We start from the raw sequence: 25,343 nt of genomic DNA on the forward strand, positions 1-25,343 counted from the left end.
GATATATTTGATTAAGTAACGTTACAGAGTATAGATCGTAACCCGTGTTGCCTCCGGTTGTAGTTTGTCGAAATTCCGCATGAAGTCACCCTAAAATATAGCATGAGGATTTCAACTCATTTGCAAAACTTATTTGCATACTCGGGACATCTAGGACGTTCGCCACAGAGGAGGTCAAAGGTCAAACTCGTTACATTACATCATCGCAGGCCGGTCGGTTCCGCTGTAACCACATGGGATAAAACTGGCAAGAAGATACTGTAAAAGCAAGCGGCCAGTGCGGCAGTAACAGACCGTTCCACGATGGTTAAGATTTGGAGAAAGGTGTGCGACCATTTTATCCACGGAAAGGGCCTCCTGCTATCGCTTCTAGCGGCCATAGGCCTGACCGTTAGCCCCGTGTTGAGTCGGCGGGCCGCGGACGTCGGTGTACCGGGGCTCCAGTTGGTCTTGGTGAACGAGCTCTGTAACCTGGCTCTGTTCGTACCCTTGGCGTTGTTCTTTAGGGTTCCGTTCCGAGGAAAAGACTGGAAACAGACGGTACTGATGTTGTCTAACGGTGCACTGAGGGTTGTGGGTACAACGTCTGTTGTCGTGTCAGTGCTGCTTATACCGCCAGGTATGTACACAATTATATAGGTCACTCCCGATCCCGAGGGGGTATTACTCCGCTATTAATTATCAAAGAACGTTGGTTTTCTCTCTCTGTCTCTTTGTGTATGTGTCTCGATCTCTCTCTGTCTCTCTGTCTCTGTTTCTCTCTCTCTGTCTGTCTGTCTGTCTATCTCTCTGCCAGTCTGGCATCCAGGCTAACTGAGGGGTGTTGGTGGTAAAATCTCTTTGGTGGCATGTTGACCCTAGAGCCGAGTGTATGCCCTGGAAGCAGCCTGGCACCCAGGCTAGCTGAGCTAGGGGTGTTGGTGGTAAAATTTCCTTTAGGGCATGTTGCGCCCTGTAGCCGAGTGTACGCCCTGGAAACAGTCTGGCACTCAGGCTAACTGAGGGGTCTTTGTCAGCTTGTGGTAAGATAAATCTTTATTGGGGGCATGTTAGCCCTGGGGTCGAGGAGTCTGGTTTCCAGGCTATGGTGCACTACACGTAGATGCGTGTTAATCATCATGTAGCATGTGGAGCATTATATAGCAGTATGTTTCTGTATAAATAGCATTTTCGGTAAAGGTTTGACGGGGTCCCCTTTTCGGCGATGACAGGGACAAATTACCCCCAATCGGCTCAAACATTTAACGTGACCCCATTAGTGTTTGTAAAGGGACGTTGTCTATTTCTGTAAGTGTGGCTGGTGAAAAGGTCATAATCGCCTTTCGGTATTTACTTGCCCTCCAGACATTAGATTTGGACGAGCTAACTAAGCCACTACTGAGGGTTTTGATATATTTTATCCATGACCCATCCATTGGTTTGGCAGGGTGAGATGCATATGATATACAACCAGCCAATGCTTGATGAATACGGCTACTAGCCAGTCTCTATTAAAGGAAAGCTTCACAAAAAAGTTAAAATCCTACTAGGCTATGCTTAATATATTCCAAAGTCAAATTCTTACTTCAAGTTGTTTCACATAAGTCCTTCATAGTTTTGGGATCTTCCACCATTTGCAACTTATGCCGTGCTGACGCCTTCTCACCTGATAATTATGGTACAGTGAACACTGACGTCATAAAATTCAATCATCAGGCCTAAGTTGCAAACGGTGGAAGATCCCAAAACTACGAACGGCACGATTGTGGTGCGGATACGCAGATCAAAGGTGAAGGCGCATGAGACAAGAACAAGATCAAGTCACGTCTGAACATCATCATGCAAACTGACCGACGGAGTCCATATAGATAATAAATAGATAATGTATAAATATGTATATATATGGACATGTATAAAGCATGGTCGAGACAACAGCTGTTTATAGTGTCCTTATTCTTATTGACGCATTGCATTGTTTCCGATCGAGGCAAATGTACAATCGTTCAAGCACAGTCTATATAAAGTACACGGGTCCTGAACTTTGGAATAAACTCCCCACAGAACGAAGAAAACTCACTGCCGTATCGACTTTTAGAAATGGACTTTAGGAGACTTTAGGAATGGAATTAGGACTGGTACCGAGTTTTTAAATTGTATATTATTGTGATCATTGTGTATTGATTATATTATGTCTGCATTGTATTTGTATCCAGGGAGCCTGAAAACGGGTCAAGAGATCTGAGTGTGTCCACTGGTTAAATGAATGAATAAATAAATGAAAATGAAATGACGCCATTTTCTTCTCACCTGTCAATTTTGTACTTTAATTGCAGGTAACAGCTTTGCTATTGGCCAGGGAGCCGCAGCGCCCATCTTCAGTATGGTGCTGGCCTATCTGATCATGAGAGAGGCGCCGGGATGGCCGAACGTCATCGGCATCGTCTTCCAAATCGCCGGCGTCGTCATGGTCGTTTTCGGCGGAAAAGCAACCCTCGATTCGTCGTCAGAACATTCAGATCCCCCTCCTTGCAGTGCAACAAATAATACTTGTGTTTTGTCGTTTGGGAACGCAACTGGTTACAATGTTACCGGTGCGATAAACAATACCGCGACGGATGAAGAAAGTTTTGCAAAACTTATACCAGACGCCTACGCAGCGTATGTCGTAGGAAACATCCTCGCCATTCTAGGACCGTCGTTGCTAGCGTTAGTAGACGTCATCAACAGAAGAAGTATGAAAGATAACGCTAAGTTGACAACTCTTGTACTTGTAGAGACTTGGGGGACTGTTTTGATCTTACCTCTTATGTATCTCTTATCAACGCCAAAGTGGAATCTTGAACTAGAGCTTGTTTTCAGTATCATAGGACAAGGTGTTATATGGACACTTTCGGTAGGATGTTTATACAACGGCCTCAACTCAGAAAAGGCGGCGACTGTGTACATCATGTTAGGCCTTAGCACCGTCCTTGGGTACATACTACAATACTTTGTCGTTAATATCACTCCGCGCCCATTAGAGCTTATAGGGGCGGCCGTTATTGTGCTGACAGTAGTTGTTGTTGTTGGGCTTACGTGGAGACAAAATGCGAAAAATGGAATGGAAGAGGCTAAGGAAGGGGAAGAAAATGTAAAAGTCAGGGATAAACTGATCGGGGATGGGGGTGATAGTATTTGCAAGGAAACGTCTGTGTAAGACGATTAAAGCAATTATGAGTTCGTCACAAAACCATTGGCGAAACACACGTGTATTGAACACAAGTTACATGTAACAATAAATTGGATTTCTTCTCTTCTTGTAGTCTTTATGTATGAATGTTAAGTATTATATTGCCAGATATCTATATAGTATACGTAACACAAGATTAAAGGAAAGCACCACAGGATCTTGAAACCATTATTTTCCAGTAGTTTTCGTATCTCTTGTCTGTTTGGCACCGACTAGCATTGTGTAACTGTTCTGTTCAATTTCTTCTCGATAGCCATAGAAAGATTTGATCTTTCTTATTCTTTACTTGATGTTGTTGTAGTCAGAATGTGGTTGACCACCATCAGAGAAAAGTACCATCGCGTAAAACAGGCATGACATCACCTTGTACGCCATGGAAACGGCCACCAAATATAGCCCGAAATCTCTGTTGACGTACAGCAAACACGAGCCCCCATTGGTGCAAGAGGTGTCCTGTAGCACGCATGCGCGATCGATGACGGTACCAACCAACAAGATGCACGGGATGTATCCTTGGAAAGAATTTTGAAAAGTCAGTCCAGACCAATGGCACAAAAAACAATATCCAGTAGCTCTACTGACAACCATTTTCTATCTGTTCAAAAATCCTGCCATTAGACAGTTCTGATATGATTGCAATATATAATGTTAAGAAGACAAAACAAAATGGTGAAATAACCGAATAAGTGGCGATCTCAAGGAAAAGAATGAAAGTTGTCGTTAGCTAAAAGAATGTAGGGAAATGTCTATTCTTTCGAAAGGTTTTCGAATGCTTTGTCTTTAATATTTATTTATTTTTCGGTTTAACAAACCACATACCACTTCTTGTCTGTCTACGTCTAGTACGATGTAGGAAAGATTATAGGTGTAATGTTCTGAAAATATACGGTTTTATCAACAACCACTTACCTAAGCCTCTGATCATGACATCCTGAACTCCTGTGGCAAAGGGTCCGTCTTCTTCTGTAACTGTCCTATGGTCACATGAAAGCATTCAATAGTAACAAAACATTGCCTATATGGACAAAATGCATTTTTGTGGTGACTGACATAGGTAAGATAAAGTGATTGTCCTCATTTGAGGTAAAGCATTATAATTTTTATAAGACAAGTAAATAGTAAAATTACGATGCAGATGCGCCACAGCTCACATTTTCAGCCAAGCGCATCGCATCGCCCCTACTCTTCTCGATAAATGTTTTAGATCATTTAACTTGCATACTAGTAGGTCAGGCGCCTTACCCAAACAGGGCCGCCTATCCGAAAGGACAATTGCAACACCTCACAAGCGGGGTTCGGACCTTCACCCTCTGAATCCACCGCACGGTATTTGATTCTACACAAATCAATTACAACATGCTAAAAATAGTGTGTGTTTTTTTACCTTAATGTTGCCGTTAGTAAGGGAATGTATGTGATAAACATCCCCATACTCATAAAGAACAGGATTCCAAGGAATAGTGGCTTCAGAGGACAATCAACCGAGCATATACCCGATGTCGCAAACCCTCCAGCAGCCACACACGTGCACTTGCCGTAAACCTGATGACGTCAGTACAAAAGAAAAAAAAAGCAACGACAGGATTTGCCTTCATACACAAATGTGAAAATACAGATGGACATTCTCTACTCCACTGTGATATATATGTATAGCGTAGAACGATACAGATACGGGGTATTTGTTGGGACGTGACTATGACGTAAGTAGTTTCCGCCATGTTGAATCGTTAAGCCCGGAAGTTGCCAGGTATATCTGTTGGAACTACGTTCATGGAACAAGATTACTATTTCATATTATGCATAATAGTACAAATTTACATGCATAGGTTTGACTGTTCCACGTTTGAACATTCAACCAACCAGCACGGTGATTGTGACGTCATGAGCAAGTATACCCTTGGCACGTGTGTGATATCTGCACTAGCTGCTGTTCAGGTGACACACAACTTAACAGACCTGAGAGCCATTGATGGTACTGAGTCGCTGACATCCCGCGAAACACGACGAGAAATACACCAGATCGTCACGGCTGCAAACCGGCTGGTACTGGTCACGTGAACAGCCACATCGTACGTTGCACCCGTCAATCAAAGATACAGTTTGAGGCGCTTGTGAACTGACCAAATAAAAAAATTAAAAACATATTGTAGATCAGACGAGGGAATACAGACTCAGTCACGTCGGGTACAGCATATTTGCAGCAATGACACCTTGCGGCAAGCATTAGTAGGGTCCATCAAGCAAATGATAAAGACAGCAGAACGTCAAAGTAAGAAACTTTAAACACCGCAAGAAGAATATTTTTGTTCACAAGTTTAGAGAATCCAAGATCTGTCCATGCCACTATATCTTTAAGGTCACCAGAACCAAAGATATGCATGATTCTAACCTATTGTGGTAAGCAGTATTGACTCCAGCCATGGATACATCCTCACAGTTGATGAGAAACAGCAGCAATGAAACCATCGTCATTAAAGTTAGTACAGAGCACATCTTCACGATGCCGCGGACTTGGAGTGCAAACTTCTTCACAAGATATCCGCCCAGAAGAGTTCCGATTGTAGCGCCAGGGATGCTGACAACGCCTAAAACACACACAGAAAAAAATGTTGCATTTGCTATGTGAGTATTTTCATGGGTTTGAATTTCTTGTTAAAAAAATCACAATAGAATTCTTTGCAAAAATGATAATAATGCATGACATGACAGATATAGGGTGTTAACATGTGACGTCAGCACGGCCACCATGTTGGTTGATTAACCTGGAAAAGTCAGACCTATGAGATGTTTGTTTATAATGTATCTACACGTGGCGTCACAGTCGCCATTTTGGTTGGTTAAAATCATAAACTTTGCTAGTGTGCAATCAACTGCAATGCCATGATTACGAGACTGAAATTATAAATGCAAGTTCAAATCTACCTGGCAACCTCCAGGTTTAACCATACAATATGGCGAACAACATTTACGTCACAGTCACGTGAGTGCTCTCTGTTTCACGAGGGGAATTTGACTGATAGCGGTTCTTACCCATAAGCAAGGCTGCCTCCCCGGCTGATGTTCTAAACTGTGACTCGATGTACTTTGCTATGAATGTTGCGATCCCAGCAGCCAGTCCTTTCTCCGTGACGGTCGCCATAGACAGGAACACAAACGTCGGATTCCCCATGATACGGGTGAATTTATCACCAACGCCGCGGAGAAGTCTCATACCGCCATTTTGTTGAAGAGGAGACGCAGTGGCTGATGGGAATTTTTCAGCGTCGCTATTTTTGTCTTCAACTTTTGGGTCATCCCGTTGCATTTCTTTCAACGGTGTTTCGACTGTTATCGTGGCAAGAGGCAACGTCAACATTCTTAACACACAGGGAAAACATGTTTTTATATCATCATGGAAGCTCATCTGTGTTGGTAGTTATCATAATACAATGCTAAACTTTCTTCTAACACTAAGGTATGTTTTGATATTGTTTCATTGGAAAACAGAGTAACAGATTCAGATAAAGATTTTATTGATTAGGACTTCAGTCGACAAAAAGTGTTGATATTACATAACATATCGAGCAAAACAACTCAGTTGGATGCACCTTCGACTGTACTTGAAATTCTTCTCGGAAGACCCAAAATAAAGATGGCTGCCACGACTGCCAGTGCGCCGGTCAGGATGAATCCTATCCACCATGCCCCTATCCACTGGGGATGTTCTGGATCGATATTGATGCTGCTGGAAAAACGAGATGAAGAAAATCCGTATTTCGGTCACCAAAGGTGTGGGGGAGGACTGATTATAAGTATTCAACACACGTGAGGATTCTAATCTGCAAGCAGATCTCAACGAGAGCAAACTCGTATCAGCCAGCCAGAATCTTCAGTCGACCCCCGCTGATACGATCTTACCCCCGTAGAGATCTGCTTGGAGATTAGAGAGCTAGGGGCCACCAGAGTCAACTGGAGGTCATGTGCCGAGAGAGAGATCGAGATCTCACCCGTCATGACCTAAGACCTTAAACCCTCCCCCAACTTTGTTGCCTAGGTCGACAGCTGCCATGCATCAGTAGTTTATGCCTGCGGGTAATTTATCGAAAGTGTGCAACCAAGAATCATAATCTGGATTTAAAATTCTCAAAACAATGGTAAAGATTTAAATCCACCTACTGCACGACGAAAGAACCGAAAGACATTTGTGAGTTCGTTTGGCAAGGCATCATACTAATCACTGGATGGTAGATAGACAAAATGTTCAAACCCTTACGGAAAAGTGTTGTCCGTCGGTATCGTCAGGAAAACACTGGCTAGAAGATAACCGACTGCTGGACCCACAATGGAGAAGGAGTAGAAGATACCTGGTGATATAGACAATATTACCTGTGGTATTTGCGTACACTGTTGTCTTCCTGGTGACTGTCCTGGGTACTGAAGTAGAAGTTTCGGTTTTATACACTATCGTATTGAAACAAACATGTTATGGTCTTGATATCTTGATTTTCAAGTCGATCGAGTCGAGACGAGGTTATTGAATTGATATTTATATTACGTATAGACAAATTTCAGATTTAATTGTTATCTTGCGTATCTTATTACCTGAATGTCTAACCTTCATCGACGTAAGTGATATAGTGGGTTGGGTCACAAAGCAGCTTGTTATATGTTTTACGCAGAGGAATAAAAGACGAAGAGCGTATCAAATAAACTTTTAACACTGAAACATAACTCAATTATAACACAAACGAGGGACTGACTAACCGAGGTATACCGAAGATTGATTGGATGGGGTGTTCTCGTTGATGTACGTCACCCCCAGGCTGAACAGTGCGCATGCGCCGATCCCCACTAGAAACTTCCCCAGGACGAGGACGTACATGTAGCCCTTTATTCCGAGACCTCCACTACTTGTAGCATTTTCACATGTTGTCTGATTCCTGAAGAAAAATTATAATTTTATTACTTGCAAATCTTTGGAAAATACTGACGGTTCTTCATTGCAAAAAAACAAATGCCCAAGCAGATGGTGGTATGGAGAATTGTGACGTTTTCTGGCTGGGATCAACAACTACCACAGAATCGTTGCGATTATTTTATTTCTCCTTAAAACATCTTATCCTGCAGAAAAAAAAAAACATTCTGCCGTTACCATATGAACAAATTTAAGATGAAAATATCTTACCATGTGTCTAATTCGGCAGGAGAACTAAAGTTCGAGGTGTGACATAACTCGTGCAAAGTCGTCGGCACCACCCGGTAAGGTTCGGCGACGAAGTGCGGAAGGGTGAACACGAAGGCTCCCAATGCCAATAAGAGCATGCCGCAGCCAAGCCAACGGGGTTTGTTCTTGGCACCAAAATAGCTTATCTGTATCAATCACAGTGAAGTAAATGATAACATTACAGTTAACCATAAGATATAGAGATAAGAATAGAGAGAGAGAGATAAAGATAGATAAATAGATACATATTTGATACATTTATGTAAATCATACAAAACTGCAGTACAGTCACTGCTTTTTTTTCTTAGAATTGATAAAAGACTCCCTGCCATCAGTGCTAGAGAAAGAAATATGTATATTTTCTTTCATAATCATGACTGTCAAACCGAGTCAGTTGCCAGCGTACTAGGAATTCAATGTACTTTTATATATAGTATAGTAGCATGCTTTGTAACATACATAGTAATCTAATATCCACAACATGGATCTTGAGAAACAACAGGTAGTGTAACAGAACTAATTTTCAAGCAGATATTTGGGGCACATTCATTTTCCTAGATGTCCGTTTCTGTGGCTGCAACATTTCCAGCACAAGGTAATGATCACCCACCGGTAGTGATGACAAGAAGTTCGCCACGTCGTTTGCTATGAGAACAGTGCCCATGTCAGTACTGGTGAGGTGAAACCGCCGCTCCAACGTCGTCACTACACTTCGGGCCAGTCCGTTCACTACAGATTTGGGAAGGATATTGGAATGAGATTTTGTTAATATATCGCAGAAAAAATATCAGAACAAGTATAGATGGTGACTGCTTTGTGGGATTTTTTTTTTCTTGCACCCATGGGACTGTGACGTAAATATTGTCCACCATGTTGGATGATTAAACCTGGAAGTTGCCTGGTAAATTTGATTTGCGTCGTTAATGTAGTGTGTTGTCATATATGACAGTCAGACAGTAATCATATAATAAAAAAGGACTACTCCTCACAATGGCTGCGATGTCACGCACACACATGCAAATTTATAGGTCTGACTCTCCCAGGTTTAACCAATCAACGAACAAGGCGGCTATAACATCATCTGCAAACACCTATCTTATTATTATTAATCTTTAACCTTTAGCACACTGAAGTAGACGTTTGGTACCCCATTCTATATTGGTTACAGAGTTAACAATGTTAAAACTTGATATGCTAAACAAAAGACTCCTTCTAATGTGTAGTTTTTCACGCCATAAATTAAAAGTACTACAAATCAAACAAACCTGTCATAGCTTGTGTAAAAATCGCACAGGACAAAAATGCAAGGGCTGCCTTTGGATTGTTCAAGACCTGAAAGAAAATAACAAAAGCAGATTGTACATGGCATACATGTATACACTTATATCTTTAAAATTGTTTACAGGACACAGGTTTGTGACAACATTTAGAATGGCAAAATATTAGTTGAAACTTAATTTGGTACACTTAATAACAAGGAGCCAGTAAAGATCGTAGCATACATAATCAAACTAAAGGGACTGGTGTGTGTGTTTGTGTATGTGTGTGTTTGTGTGTGTGTGTGTGTTCGTGTGTGTTTGTGTGTGTGTGCGTGACGATGAGTGTGTGTGTGTGTGTGTGTGTTTATGTGCGTGTGTGTGATTTCGAGAGATACAAGTATACAATGTCAATCTAATGAAATAGTATAACAACGACCGCATAACCAATCAGAGCGCTCATGCAGTAAAGGAGACAAGATAATTGGCCGCGTTAATAGTTACAGTAATTGTATTGCCTAAGTCGGCGTACAACAATGTCCTTGACAGCTGACCTTTTTTGATAAAATTATGCGAAGAATCTTTAAAATCGTTATGGGTTGTTTTGGTACTGAATGAAAATAGTTTCTAAAACTTACACACGAAGACCTTCGGTTCATCAATTAGTCAACTTGTAAACGTACACAAACCTGTAGTGTTGCAGGTTTAAACGAACCCCATCCATAGTCGTCGTCTCGCTGTTTGTTGTCTCTCTCTCGCCCACCACAGTCTTGATGGTCACTATCTTCCTCCATGTTGGCTCTCAGAGTGCCCTAGAGCCTAATTTAGCTAGATATAACGCTCTATGTAAGAAAATGCAACAGCAGCTGCGTATAGAGTACAGGATAACAACAGAAGTCTTGGACTTCCGTTGACATCAATGGCGGATGTGACGTAAGATTCCTTGCTTTGTCAACACATAAGCAATTTAAACTATTGAACTAAATCGAACAAAATTACTCGAAGACCTAGATTACTAGAATTTTGTTGTCATTCAAAACTTAGACACCACAAAACAAAACATTTAGTAGTGACGACGGAAATGGCGTTATATGATGCATTGTGGGAAAGTTGTCAAAGTTGAAGGCCCCTGAGATACAACGAAAATGACGTCTGGACATGGCATAAAACATAGTCTAGACAATAAGCTAGTTCGGAGTTGCTACTACGCATGTGCAGTGTCAAAGGTGAAGGCCACCGGCTTGAAAACAGTGCTCGTCTCGACATTGTCTTGATTAGCATAACAACGCCCCGCCGGGTTTTGTTCACGTCTGGGGGGCCTTCACCTTTGACACTGCACATGCGTAGTAACAACTCCGAACTAGCTCATAGCTAGCTGTTTACAAGTTAGGGGCCTTCATCTGAGTTCGCGCATGTGCCGTTATTGTGTTAAAGTATACATGCAAAACAATAGTAAGAAAACAGTGAATCTACGATTTGACAAATTTGTTTCATGCAGCTCAACCTTAACGTTAGATATCTTTTCAGTCACAGTCATTATGACAAAGGAGTAACAACTGGGCAAAGAAGTCACCCTACGTAACACCTGCTTTTGTGGAGGACTTTAGTCGCCGGCGGCTCCTATGTTCTTGTCAGACTGCATTTTTGACTTGTGAATGGTACCAATCAGAGCAGCGCCGCGGGGCGCGTATAAGTATTACTCAGGTCAGCACGTGATGCACGTAGGTCAACAGTTGTGTTCAGAATTTAACATGTTTAGCATTTTCGAACCTAGTTGGGAATATAGGAAGGGTGGCATGTCTGCTTATTTTGTTAATATTGTTCAGGCATGTTCATAAAGTTTTATCCTTAGATTTTGCAGCTTGTGGTCAAAGTTTGAAGTTACAGTGGCTTTTCCACCACTGTGTTCTGTTACCTTTTCTCTTATTATCCCCTCCCCTCTGCCTTAAATGGTCCCCCTTTCCCATCATCCCTTTCTGTTACCTGGTTGCGTCATGTTTAGTTGCTGACGTTGTTTCTTCTAAGTCAAGTCGATCGAGTCGATACGAGTTGAGTCGTGGAAGGTATGTTTTTATCTGTAACTTTATAGAACCATTATGTCCTTGGTACCACACACGCCTATGTTTTGATTTTAGTTTGGTTAAACAGCAGCGATCGTTATATGTGAAATCACTGTTGTCTACGCGGTCTCTATCTATAAATGCAAACAACCCTGTTTGCACTAATTTTGGATTGAATTATCGGGGTCATTGGATTGATTGGTCGTCAGAGCTGATCTGATTAACGTCAATCAAAAATTCGTAATTCTTCACATTTACAGACTAATTGCACTGAGACCTTGACTTGGTATATATGCATGTACGGCAAATCTTTAGATATTCGCGGTGGGACTTATGTTCGTGTATCCAAGGACATTATATGTCCTTGGTGTATCTTGCCCCTTCAAATGAACTTATTGCGTACATATGTTCTATCGTGCATTGTATTTCTGAACGGTTGTTTCATCCGCGAACCTAGAACGACACGAACACCTTTCCCCTGCAGACACCGCGAAATAAAGTCCACGCGAATTTATAGTAGTACACGGTAGTAAACACTACAGAGTGTAAACGGATCTCCACAATGCACTGTGAGTGTTTGATACTATACTAAAGCCCATTCCCATGTCCATAGTCGTATTTTCAAGTACACATCATTATGATAATCAGCATAAAATGTTTTGTTGCTACTGAGGGCTCATATGTAAAACTATCATTTAGAATAATCACATTATGTGGTGTGATGTAACATTTATAACTCTCCTTTAAACCTTTATCACACAAGACAGCAGAGAATAACTTAATCTCTTTTTTGCCGACGGCTATGGGTGCATGCGTCAAACAGTAAAGCTGTTACGCATTGTCGATGTGTTAGGTAAATCAACAGCCATTGTTATCTGTTGATGCTCAATACACAGGATATGTGTAACAGGATGTTTCATGGTGACCTGTATTATATCTAAGGTTATCGACCCCGATGACTGACCTGAGTGTCATCCTGTTTAGTTCCAGGGTCTACCTTCACCAAATTGTTTGCTCGATGATATGCATGCTAATGCTTGATTTCTAAAAAAGAGCAGAACGATTACAAGCTGCGCTGGTTCAAAATTTGAACTGTGCATGCACGAGGTCAAAGGCGAAGACCCCTAACTTGTTCATTTCGTTTCTTCTATGTATTTTAGTATTGCATTTTGTATACGCCTCCATGTGTGTTTTGAATATTGTTCCCAGGGCTAACCCTTTGTAATAGCCTTCGGCTAGTTGGGAAGCCCTGGTTGTCCTTTTTTTTACAGCCAAATGAATTAATCAAATCAAATCAAATCAAATCAAATCAAATCAAATCAAATCAAATCAAATCAAATCATGGCCCCTAACTTGTAAACAGTTATTGTCTAGAGCAATCCTGATACGGTATCCAGACGTGTTTTGTCTGTGTCTCAGCAAAACCTCCTTGGTCTCAGGGTCCTACAACTTTGACATATTTCCCACAATGCATCACACTGCATAAAACTTGAATTTGCATGGTCTGTAGTGTTATATGCAATTATAGATGAGTACTAGTATTTCTTAATAATTTGCAATGATATTGGACTTCTATAGAACGCCGCCATCATGATACTCCAGATGATGTACGTCATCACAGTGACGGTTACAGCTTTGACCTTGGGGATCATCTGCCTTCTCGTTGCCCCTCGGCTTCTGAGACGATTTGTCCCGAAGTATGCCGAACTGCCGATCGGAACTCGAGTAGAGTTCGACACAAGGTGCGGTGAAAACAATACTTTGTAACTACTGTGACTATGTCCGGATGCATAGAACATTTATTGAATGGGAGTGGTCTCTTTTATTCAGCTTTTACAGGATTCTAAACACTGATTTATCGAAGCGATTGATTTTCTAGCGAATTTACTGTGCCTGTATTTCTCTTGTGCTTTTTAGGCATTATTTACCCTAATTAGGTGCTCGACAAGATAGTAATTTTAAACTTTGCCGCTCTCTCACTCAGTGCACGGCATAAGCTATCAAAAACGGTTTGTCGCCTATAAACATATCGAATAAGGCATCAATCATGCCAATTATATTTATATAATTACCAGTGACTATTACTCAGGATGACCATATTTGAAATCATTATTCTATCATTTTCAGAATATTCTTTCAAGATTCTTAGCCCATATCGCACGGCGTGGTCCTTGGTTAGAGGCTTCATAATCATCATCTCAAGCTAAATATTTCTTTTCATCTTATGATGTTGCAGAGTGATGTCGGTCTGTCATTCCACTGTTGTCGGTCTCATTTCCATATGTGCCGCCCTTGTTGACCACTCTATCAAACCAGATGTTATAAGGTATGCACTTTCAAGCCACATTTATATGGAGAACCTTGTCAATGAGCTATATCAAAATTCACAGTGCGCATGTGCAGGCGATGCATTGTGGTCTATGAAAACAATGATGAAAGTCTACGCTACAGCCAAAAATATTTTGTTAGCAACTTCGACATATTGCCGAAAAACAGCTTAGTTCATGATGATGGCTTTTTTTACTTTGCACCTACAGTTGGCACATTTACAAGCGGTTTTCAGGGAAATCAGTAATCATCACCGCATGTTCTCTTTTTGGTGGTTTAGATATGATTCATTTCTGGTGAAACTCAACTGTGCAATTGTTGTGGGATACATGTGTATTGGTAAGTAGATTTATTTGTAGCCGCCATATTGGTTGATAGGAAAGCTGTGCAGTGTATGATGGGAATGCATTGCATTTATTTTGCAGACGCATACTATGAGAACAACGTGATATAACACACATGTAATCATATGTATTTGCGTTTAAACCATGCGATACATTATGACATACAAGCGATGAACAGTTTTGTTACAATAGGTTCATTCACGATTTAAACTGCGCACACGTGAGGTCAAAGGTGAAGGTTACCCATAATGCACAATGCTGCGCATGCGCAATCTAAATCATGAACAAACATAGTTGCTTCCTTGTCACAGACACACTGCTGCTTTGCCTCTTTTGGAAGCACAAGGGAAGTGTGCTGTTTTTATTCCATCACATCGTGGCCACCTGGGTTCTTTGGACTTTTCTGGTGAGTTCTCTGTACTATATTCGTCCCCACTATAAAGCGTATACGAAAGTAAGGTTTCCACAAGCAAGGTAGACCGACAACACGATAGGAATATAGAATCAAGATGGGAATAAGTTTAAGTGATAGAATGAGACATCAACACAATGCTTAAACATGTTCCTGTGCTACGTATCGGGGAGGTGTAAAAAAACGACACATGAATTTCATAAATGGTTGAATATTGTTGTACATGTGTATTATGAATTGATTTAAAGATTTTTAACTCGGCAGAAAAAACTTTAAGTCAACGAATCGACCAAGAAAAATATCCATAATACCATTTCATCAATGAGCTTAAATACCATTTTATCAATAAGCAGGTTCATTGTTCCAACTGCAAACGGGCAAGGTCAAAGTTGAAGGTCACCTACATGTAAACAGTTATTGTCTAGCTAAGACTTCTACATAATCCGAACGTGTTTTATTTATGTCTAAGAGGCTTTGAGCTTTGACATACTATCGACAAGGCATCAAACTACGCATGCGCAGTTTGAACTATGAACACACCATATTCGTCTCAACAGGTCTATAACAATCTACCGTACTTTGCCAACTCTCTGCTCATAATGGAGGTGGCGAATCCGTTTATGCATTTAAGGTAAGACTATGCAAAATTACAATATATAGTAAGAAAATAACTTGGGACGTTAATTTTTGCGTTAGAATAGTCAACTAAAAAATTAGACGTCTGGACCTTGGATTTGAAAAATCTACGGCGAATATCCTTAGCCGTTTTAGCAGATATCTGGATACAGCGACATTATCCATTTACTTAATCATTGCCTCATTGATATGAAGAAGACAACAATAGAATTCTGGTCTTTCTACTTTGACATATCTGGAATGCATGAAATAGAGTCATCGTAAGCAATAAAATGAACATAGTTTGTCTCTCACATCAAATTCAGTGAATAGATACCATGTATTTCGTTTACTCGTAGAAATAGGGCAATGCCAGTCAACGCCGGCGGCAAATTTAAGTCATGCCTTGTTGTGTTGATTGACAGACGAAGGGGACGACAATTATTTGTGTTGATCAAATTAACTTGCAGGTGGATGATGGGGAGACTTGGGACCTCCAAGACTTCTTTGATATACGTCGTAAACCAGTTAACTGTGACCGTTATTTTCCTTTTGTTCCGAATCGTCAACGCTGTTTTGTATTGGAAGGGAACATGCATCATTCTGCAAAAGGAAGAGTATTATGGACTAGAGCTCACCACCATATTTGGCCATCTTTTTGGTGGACTAATTTTTCACTTAATGAACATCTACTGGTTTTGGAAGATCTGGAAAGGAACAGTCAAGATGGCAAAAATATTTCTAGATGTCCCAAAGAAGTTGATATAGCAAAGTTTTTATTTCTTTTCGCAGAAAAGATATATTGAGCTAATTGGTTTGAGATATTTTACTATAACGTTTTAGAATACAGTTACTTTTTTAGATATTGAATAAAGCAAGTGTCGGTAACTTTAATGCTATTTTAAGAGGCAAAACAAACTGAAAGGAATATTAGTTATAGAGATGTTTTATTGTGTAGATGTTTTTGATCAAATGACATATGCTAATTGTAAAATCATAATATTCACAATATTAAGACAGTCTAACTTGCATACAGTAGTATTTCAATAATAACATAATTTAGAAAGTAAGTACATTGTAGATATAAAGCGCTCCCAATAACATGTATTTGATTGAAAAACTTATGGAAGGACTATATACTTAAGCTATATTTTCCTTATCATATCTTACTAAAGATTTTAGGCTGTCTCTTTGTGATTCTTCAGAATGTTCAGAAAAATGCAACGAAAGCAAGACAATAAAAATATTCAAATGGTCGTATGGCTGTAGTGTAAGCAACAGAGTTAGGCAAAGCGCATTAAAGAGCATTGAGATGTTTCCTGACTTTTAGAAAGAAGTGTTTCAATGGAGCATTTTACACTGTTTGATTCGTAGATCCTTCCGCCTGCACATCCTTATTAAACAATAAAACGAGTATGTATATCAGACACGACGCGGTTTTGTACGCCACACATACAGACACCATGTTGATGCTCAGGTGTCTGTTGCCATACAAGAGACACGAGCCGGCATTCTGGCATGACGTGTCCCACAGCACGCATGCGTAGTCGATGATACCACCCACCAATAAGATACACGGAATGTATCCTATGTAGAAACACAGAAGATATAACATTTTAGAATATTTTGAAGACAATAAAGGAACCATTGCCATAAGGCAATTTGCTGTCTCGCTAGTCTTTTTTCATGATTGGGAACAATTCAGTCATGGCACCCATCTTGGAAGTTACCATATTCAAGTATATGAGTGTACAGTTGACATTCTTGTTGATTTTTGACGGAACTTCTTTCTCAATTACCTTTTAGCTATGGTGCAAAGAATATCATAAAGAGAAGTTTTGTAAATCTCAAAAACGAAGAAGATGTAAGTATTGCAAATGAAGAGCACACAACAGTATTGCCCAAGGTGCACTCGGGGAAGGAGACAGAACGTAGCGTATTTTTTGTTGGCCACAAAATTCGCACCTACCTAGTCCTCGGACAAACACCTCTTGTATTCCCGTGGCGAATGGGCCTTCTTCTGTAGTGACGCTTCTGTGCATATTAAAAGGTGTACTATAAATTCTCGGCAAAATTTGCTTACTAATGTCTAAAGTGTAGCAACATACATCGTCATAGTTTCTGACAAATGATATCTCTTTGAATAACCCTCATGATACGTATTTTGTAGACCCCGGCACCACATGTTATGATATTCTTAATACCATAGTACATTTTTTGTCAGATACTAAAAAGTTGAACTCCATACACAAGAGATTATTTTCAAGTCAGAAAAAGGAATACTTTCGATTTTCGTATTTTTCTGAATAAGACATACCTTAATGTACCAGTCAATAGCGGAATCAAAGTGACGAAACATCCCATACTCGTGAAGAAAAGGAGGGCATAGAATAAGGGTCTCAAAGGACAATCCGTGGAGCATTTTCCAGGTATCGCAGTCCCCATATGAGCAGACACGTTGATGTTGTTAGTAGTGCATTGACACCCCTCATACACCTAGAGGAAGAAATAGTACATTGGATGAATGAACGAGATTGAATTAGAACATATAGTGGCGTTAACGTTTCTTTGTAGGACGAGTCACGTTGTGTTGCATCAGTAATGTACACTATTTAAAAGATGGTGAGCATATGAATTTACAGAAGTGAATGTGGAAAGTGCATGAATGAAATTGTCATTAGAATATATAGTGGTGTTACTGTTTCTTTGTAGAATGCTGTGTTGTTTTCAATATATAGAAATGTACACTATATATATCTACAAAGGATCTAATGCAGATCAAAGGATAGTGTGACCGCATACGAGTTTACGGATTCTGAAGTGAATGTGTACGTGAAACGTGCGTCTTAAAAGAATGAATAAAGAGATCTAGAACCTGGGAGCCGTTAGTTGTCGTCAGCCTGTCGCAACCGGCGTGGCAGGGAGAGAAGTATACGACATTATCACTGCCGCAAACTGGGCTGTACGAGTCACGTGGGCAGTGACATGCTTCGTTACACATACTGGTCAACGCATCCTGGGTCCCCAAGGAGCTACATATAACAATCAACATAGAACGTCATCAAATCATAATACAGCCAGTTTATACCTATATTTGGGTGTTAGCAATCACGTGACTATAACGTAAGTACCATCCGCCATGTTGAATGGTTAAACCCGGAAGTTGGCAGGTAAATTGATATTTTTGCATTCTAATTACAGTTACGTACAAACACATTATGTTTATGCAAATATATAGGTTGGACTATTCCAGACTCACACAATCAACGAGATGGCTATGACGTCACGAGCCTCTATAATTTCAGTCATAAAATTTCAATGATATTTAGTCGTCTTCGATTTTAGCGTATACGATCTTGTTTGTTTTCGTCTATACCTGTTGTTGTTAACAGTGGTGACGCCGGCGAAGGTGACGTCACCACAGGTGATGAGGAAGGTCAGGGACGCCATGACAGTGAGTGACGTCACCACGAAACAGAACTTGGCGATACCCCGGATGTCCAGCTCTAGCTTCTTTACCAGGAACCCGCCTAGTAAGGTCCCGACTGTGGCCGCTGGTACTGTCACCAATCCTGAGGAATAGGGTTGAGAAAGTATTCAAAGTTTCGAATTTATAAGTATGTGAATAACAAGGAAAACATGTTTTTCAAAGTTAACAGGGCCATCAGCACCATCCCACATCCCAACCAGCGGAGTTTGTTCTTTGCACAGAGGTAACCAATCTAGAGGGAACAAAACAAACTTGTTACAATGAAACCACGGAGACACAATTATTCTTTATTTCTGGTCTTTCGAGGGGCCACAGAGTTACGGAAGTCGATTTTCATTACGTGCCTGAATGGACCTTTTTGTGATATTTGTATCTGAATAACAACGAAAAGCATACTTTACAAAGTTTAGTCTAAGCGTATATGATACTTATTTCAGTAATCAGAGGACAAAACTTCATAAGCTACGTTTTGTTTTTTTAAATTCAAATCCCCTTTGGGAGAACTATCCTGTTAGTTATGTTTTGCATTGAATCTACAGTTAATAGAGTCCACCCAATACATAACAGAATCTGATGCCTCTATGTTTCCATACAACTCAGTCATCGTCAAGCTAGCGCTTGAAAGAGCGTAAATTATGCTTTTTTGGCATTACAATTTCTTGGATTCGCCCGGTTCTGTACTGGTTCTTGTAATTATATACTCTTGCACACAAGATCAACTGACAAATTGCTCAAACGATCAAAGAAATTCAAAAGAATTTGAACTTGACGTACCAACGATGAATGATGCTTCCGAAGCAGTTGTTCTGAACTGGGATTCAACATACTTCGGTGTGAATGTGACGACCCCAGCGACCATCCCCTTCTCTGTGACTGTCGCTAACGACAGGAGGATGAGTGTTGGGTTCTTCATCAAACTGACGAACTTCTGCCAGAATTTTCTGAGGAACTGTAGTATGTGCTGTTGTTTGTCGTCTGCAGATGACGTAATTGTTTCAGGCGTTTTCGGGGTTTCGGATTCAGAACGAGGCGGGGGAGATGACGTAGTTATGGCGGCTATGTCTGATCTCTCGTTCCCATGCTCATTCTTTGCAGGGAGCGTATCTGCTGTGTTTACTGAATTTGTATTTTCTATGAGAAGGCAAGACAAAGGTAAAGGTTGTATTTAGTTGCTGTTTCAATGAAAATATTAGATTACAATTGCTTACTTAAACCTGAGCACATCACAACTCAAAACGACGGATCGCTCCAAATCGGCGACGCAACAGCTGCACAGCACAATACAATACCATGCAACACAACACAACACAACACAACACAACACAACACAACACAACACAACACTGCACTACAGTAGTACTGCTCTACACTACACTACAGAACATAGCACCAAACATCAGAATTTGTATAGAAGTAAGGCCTATTGACACGCCACACTTAAACAAACCATTACACATATAGAAAACGGCTTTAGGATATTTGCTTTTGATCAGATCTCTTTCAAAATCTGCATAAATTACGCATGCAATGGACAATATATAAAGAAAGGGAATTGCCAGTTACCTTCTGAGAGCACGGGAAGTTTTCGAGGGAATCCGAACAGGAAAATGGCTGACACCGCAGCCATGGCCCCGGACAGAAGGAAACCAATCCACCACGCACCCACCCACTGTGGGCTTTCAGGCGAGAGGTCCGTGCTACAGGGGACAAAACAAAGACTTCGTTCAAAGCATTGCTTCTTGGTCAATACAATGGAAATACAGATGCCAGTGTGCACCTTAAGACTTCTCAAAAGTTGACCCACAAACGCATTTCTTGTTGCAGCTCAGTTGTCCATGGTCATTCACATAGGAAATCCTTCGCCTACCCTTGTTCAAAATGACGTCGAAAGAAAACGACATCAGTTTGATTTTTTTGGATACAGATAGAAGCCCATATCTATGCCCCAAAATGTGAGTTATGCCTCTTCTTTCATTCCCCCCCCCCCATGTTCTGAACGCCTTTAGTAGATATCCGAAGCCCCCCTCCCACTTTCTGAACACCCCAAGTATATATCCAATGTATGCTGCTGTTATTACCTGTAGTTTAGGTCCCCAGGTATGTTCAGAAACGCGCTGCTGAGTAAATACCCCACGCCAGGACCCACAATGGAAAAAGCGTAGAAGATACCTAAAAAAAAGACCCAAAAAAGATAATATATATTTCCTTTCACAAATCTAAGATTTTATTGTGGCACGTTGTTTTTATAATAATATCAGAAACACATAAACTGTCATCTCATTCAAGATTCAATCAAATACAATCAAACGGTGATTTTTTTAATGAATCTTGAATGCGAAATGCACCTAAATGTTTACCTACCAAGATAGATAGAAGTCTGCGCAGCCAGGCTATTCTCGTTAATGTACGTCACCCCCAGACTGAACAGCGTGCACGCCCCTGTCCCTATTACGAACTTCCCAAGGATGAAAACGTACTTGTAACCCGTCAGTGACGAGACGCTATCATCTGATTGGCTAGTACATCCGGTATTGTCACTGGAATATAGGATGGTTCTAATGTAAACTACCATGGCGATATAAATGTATGTTTAATTGACCACCTGTATGTTATAGTCAAGGAGAAACGTGTGTGTCGTTATGGTGTTAACAATAGTTAATTCATGGTTGCTAATTATGTTTTTTTTTCAAAACAGGCAACTATTACCGCCTATTTTTTTAACATACTAAAAAATTAACTTCGATGCACCATCCTCACTATCATCATAACCATCAACACTATCAAAGTATCATTATAATCGTCATCACCATCAACACTATCATCATCATCACCATCAACATTCACCATCAACATTATTCACCTTGAATATTCACCTTGAAGTTCAGCCAGTAGGTACCCTTTCGAGTAATGAGGCTGTGCCTAGTTTGGTGCTATCAGCAATCTTCACCATCAACAGTACCGTCATCACCATCAACAGTACCATCATCATCATCCCACCACCAATTACCATCACCATAAACACTATATTATCATCATCATCATCATCATCGTCGTCATCACCATCAAGGCTATCACCATCATCATCATTACCATTAATTATCATCAACATTGTCACCATCATCATGATCACCATCATCACTATCACCATTATCATTATCAACATCATTATTTGGTTACCTCCCAGTCTGGTTTCCCCGAGTTTTGTTGATGCAGAAACCGTCTCCATTTGAGACCGATATGTGGAGAGGATCTGCCACGAACTGAGGGACGGCGAAGATGAAGGAACCTATGGCCATCAGCACCATCCCACATCCCAACCAGCGGGGTTTGTTCTTGGCGCAGAGGTACCCAATCTAGAGGGAACAAAACAAACTTGTCAAACTCAAATTATGGAGGCACTATTTCTAGTCTTTGGGGTAACTGCATAGTTTTTGAAGTGTGTATATGTTTCTACACATATTTCCTTACTTGCTTGATTGGACTTGAAAGAACATTCAGCTCCTTTTGTATCTAACCCACAAGCTTCTAGCTGAGCTATTTGAAAGTGGGATCCGAAACAGAATCGGTTACGAGATACTTCTGTACAGATACCAGTGAAACCTTTACCGAAGCATAGTTAAGTGATAGAACCGGGCGCTTGTTAAAAGCACACTATACTTAGTTGGGGGGGGGGGGGAGAGAGTATGTAGCTATTTATATAATTACCGGTATGGCTGCTAGCAGGTTGGCCACGTCGTTTGCTATGATAACAGAGCCCAGATCTGTACTGCTGAGTCCGAAACGCCGCTCCAAAGTGGTCACCACACTTCTGGCAAACCCATTCACTGAGAAAAAAGAAGGCAAAAAATAAAGAATAGAACACATCAACATATGGAGTAAAAAGTATAGGCACATGCGTCTTGGCACATGGTGGTAATTTTGTAAATAATCAGTATGTTTAAGTTATTATATGACGTTTTGTTATTGGAATTACTACACTAATTCTTCTCTAAACGTTTATGCTCAGTTATTCACATCTTGTCAATCGCTATTACTTCTTTTTTTGCACACAATATCTTAATCATGTTTCCTTTATTTCAGTTGACCTCTAACCTCTCGCGCTTACATTTGAGTTTATCATACTCGATTTTGTTTAATTTACTATTTATCAATTGTTTTAAGTTTTGTTCTTGTATTTGATTTAAAAATTGCATTTATGTAGACTAGACGGACTCCAGGAAGAATAATGTAGGATTGTGAATACACTAATTGAGATCTAAATAAAACAAACAAACAAATAAACAAAAGACTGCAGTTTTTTATGAAAAACAATCACTAGGTTAAATTCATGAAAATTTAGACCCAGGGAAATGTTTCTGAGGGAATTGTGTTTAACTTATCATTGTGGTGGGGGCCCGGGGGGGGGGGGGTAGGCATAGGAGATTTCTTAAACAAGTTCCAAAATCTGTCTGGTTCGCTTGTTACCAAGATTGTTCAATGTGTATGCGCACCTGGTGTAGCAAAGATGTCCACAATGTGAAAACAACCAGCACCACAAAATTTAAAAAAAAAAAATCAATTATTTGGTCATAGTAGTTTGGATGCAATTGCAGACTTGAGAATGATACCGGATGTTATAGATTGACTGAACTTATGGGTGAGTCAGCCGGATTTCCACACAACTCTCGAAAACACACCTTTTATGTTATAATTTGAACACTACATTTAGCGACTGCGGGTAGTACGTTCTGTACCGTGGGTACTGGTAACAGCAAACTGACATTCTACAATGTTGTTGAGAGTATTGTCAAGCCGCATATGTCGACCTTTTGCTTAATGATACGTTGTGAGAATGCCCTAGGGGTATAGGGGGAGGACGATTATCACTGTGTCCAGTGAACTCAAAATAACATGTTAAAACTACGACGTCATTTGGGGACAGTTTCTGATCTGTCACACAAAATACAGTTGTCTTCTGACAGAAATGGTTGTCGTAGATTCTTGTAGAAAATCCAACCACAAAAGCAAAATCGTACGATGTACGTGATTCAGACTTACCTAGCATTGCTTGGGCAAAGATTGCACAGCATAGGAACGCCAGGGCTGCCTTTACGTTGTTTAACACCTGTGTAGAAATAAATACAAATTTCAAAGCGCTTGCATCATCCTTATGCTGGCCCTGTAACGCAACACAAAACAAAACCAGTGTATTAGCGTTAAATAAGAACAAATGGCTTTGTATATATTTGTTTTAGCCATGAAGCCAGAATGTTTCCATAACCTACACAAGCCATCCCAGGGTCATATTCAAGGGACTCTTGTAAATTTTCGTTCGGAGCTTGTTGGCCCTGTAGCCGAGAAGCTGGCGTGTGAAGCCCCTGGAAACATTGTGACATCCATCCCAGCTCTGTTTAGAAACAATAACTTAGTGTTATACATACCTGTAGAGCACCCGGAGCACATGCCCGCCAACCGTACCGTGTGTTGACGAAATCACCACCGTCCCTGTGATGTCCATCGTTTGTTTGCTTCATGTTTCTCTTTACCGAACGTTGTAGTTCTTGCTTCCTAAACGCCGAATGTTTTGTGTTGTTACCTGACTCATCACTTGAATACCTGTATCCTTGACAGGTCATAGTGAATACGTCATCCAGGGTCACCCAGTCGGTGGTGTCGCCGTGTTCTTTTTTTCTTGGCCGTCGTAGCGTGACGCATAATCCTTAAATGAATAGATACCACGGAGACGTGGTCTAGTTTTTTTTCCCTCCCAACGTGTGTAGTAGACAAGATAAAAACTTGAAGATCCTGTTTAAGCTTTATGTGATGTATTCTATTACTAGGCGCGGTTAAAAACTCAGTCTGAACCTTGACCTAAATCTTTTCAATATCATACATAAATTGTAGAACAGGTAAAGGGTGAATACTAGAGTTCCACGATCTCATACCTTCGCCAAAAACTGATAATGCTAACCTTTTCAGTGACGTTATTACATGTTTCTCATTGATTATGCAAAAAAGGCACTCATTTGTAAATTCTATCAGTTGATCATCATCTCTATACCCAAATAATGCCTCCATAAATTAAGCAAATGAACCCCTGATTTTTATGATTTATGTCTAAAACTGTTCACAGACTACAGTTACAATTACAGTATTTTCTCATCAAATATGCAAATCAGGTCTTCATTTGCATACATGATATTTATGTCTATTTCTCACTCACATATGTCACATGTTTGAGATTTATAGAATTATCCTACAAATAAACAGGATTGACAGGAAGGTTATGAATATATATTCATTTATGATATAGTTATTGATTGCTGTTATATGTATCACTGTCAACGAAGAATTAAGCAAAAACGATTTGATAGATTTTCTTTACCTTTAATTATACCATGCTGTGTGATTGAATTCTAACCACAATAACAACTTTCTTGTAATAGAT

At 40.3% G+C, this 25,343-nt stretch overlaps 4 protein-coding genes across 9 annotated transcripts; 2 read left to right on the forward strand and 2 right to left on the reverse strand.

Annotated features, from left to right (window-relative positions):
- The first annotated feature begins 187 nt into the window (after window positions 1–187).
- LOC136440256 (solute carrier family 35 member G2-like) lies at window positions 188–3,272 on the forward strand. The gene is made up of 2 exons (XM_066436172.1): window positions 188–619; window positions 2,313–3,272. The coding sequence occupies exons 1-2, from the start codon at window positions 304–306 to the stop codon at window positions 3,173–3,175; spliced, it is 1,179 nt and encodes a 392-aa protein (XP_066292269.1). The 5' UTR covers window positions 188–303; the 3' UTR covers window positions 3,176–3,272.
- LOC136440255 (solute carrier organic anion transporter family member 4A1-like) lies at window positions 3,212–11,028 on the reverse strand. 3 transcript variants are annotated; one of them, XM_066436170.1, is made up of 12 exons: window positions 10,357–11,028; window positions 9,677–9,743; window positions 9,022–9,140; window positions 8,373–8,557; window positions 7,952–8,127; window positions 7,461–7,551; window positions 6,239–6,929; window positions 5,598–5,793; window positions 5,165–5,324; window positions 4,593–4,750; window positions 4,118–4,182; window positions 3,212–3,720 (listed from the first exon to the last, which is right to left on the reverse strand). In XM_066436170.1, the coding sequence occupies exons 1-7, from the start codon at window positions 10,459–10,461 to the stop codon at window positions 6,782–6,784; spliced, it is 891 nt and encodes a 296-aa protein (XP_066292267.1). In that variant the 5' UTR covers window positions 10,462–11,028; the 3' UTR covers window positions 3,212–3,720; window positions 4,118–4,182; window positions 4,593–4,750; window positions 5,165–5,324; window positions 5,598–5,793; window positions 6,239–6,781. The 3 variants fall into 3 exon arrangements, with proteins under 3 accessions (XP_066292267.1, XP_066292266.1, XP_066292268.1); XM_066436171.1 differs by lacking the exons at window positions 3,212–3,720; window positions 4,118–4,182; window positions 4,593–4,750; ... (1 more) ...; window positions 5,598–5,793; window positions 7,461–7,551 and adding an exon at window positions 7,574–7,621 and having other exon boundaries at window positions 6,777–6,929; XM_066436169.1 differs by lacking the exons at window positions 7,461–7,551; window positions 7,952–8,127; window positions 8,373–8,557; ... (1 more) ...; window positions 9,677–9,743; window positions 10,357–11,028 and having other exon boundaries at window positions 6,239–6,558.
- Window positions 11,029–11,441: 413 nt separating this feature from the next.
- LOC136439888 (TLC domain-containing protein 4-B-like) lies at window positions 11,442–17,087 on the forward strand. 4 transcript variants are annotated; one of them, XM_066435545.1, is made up of 7 exons: window positions 11,442–11,730; window positions 13,306–13,469; window positions 13,964–14,053; window positions 14,336–14,394; window positions 14,711–14,805; window positions 15,369–15,442; window positions 15,897–17,087. In XM_066435545.1, the coding sequence occupies exons 2-7, from the start codon at window positions 13,318–13,320 to the stop codon at window positions 16,192–16,194; spliced, it is 768 nt and encodes a 255-aa protein (XP_066291642.1). In that variant the 5' UTR covers window positions 11,442–11,730; window positions 13,306–13,317; the 3' UTR covers window positions 16,195–17,087. The 4 variants fall into 4 exon arrangements, 2 of the variants coding, with proteins under 2 accessions (XP_066291642.1, XP_066291643.1); XR_010756594.1 differs by lacking the exon at window positions 14,711–14,805; XR_010756593.1 differs by lacking the exon at window positions 14,336–14,394.
- On the reverse strand, window positions 16,781–24,697 carry LOC136439886 (solute carrier organic anion transporter family member 4A1-like). Its single transcript, XM_066435542.1, has 13 exons — window positions 24,337–24,697; window positions 23,954–24,020; window positions 22,622–22,740; window positions 22,094–22,269; window positions 21,278–21,453; window positions 20,995–21,085; window positions 20,480–20,613; window positions 19,691–20,047; window positions 18,803–18,998; window positions 18,302–18,458; window positions 17,744–17,922; window positions 17,396–17,460; window positions 16,781–17,013 (listed from the first exon to the last, which is right to left on the reverse strand). Exons 1-13 carry the CDS (start codon window positions 24,529–24,531, stop codon window positions 16,781–16,783), a joined length of 2,145 nt encoding a protein of 714 aa, XP_066291639.1. The 5' UTR covers window positions 24,532–24,697.
- Between the last annotated feature and the right edge of the window lie 646 nt (window positions 24,698–25,343).

The sequence above is a fragment of the Branchiostoma lanceolatum genome, chromosome 8 (assembly GCF_035083965.1).
Source record: "Branchiostoma lanceolatum isolate klBraLanc5 chromosome 8, klBraLanc5.hap2, whole genome shotgun sequence".
NCBI lineage: Eukaryota > Metazoa > Chordata > Leptocardii > Amphioxiformes > Branchiostomatidae > Branchiostoma > Branchiostoma lanceolatum.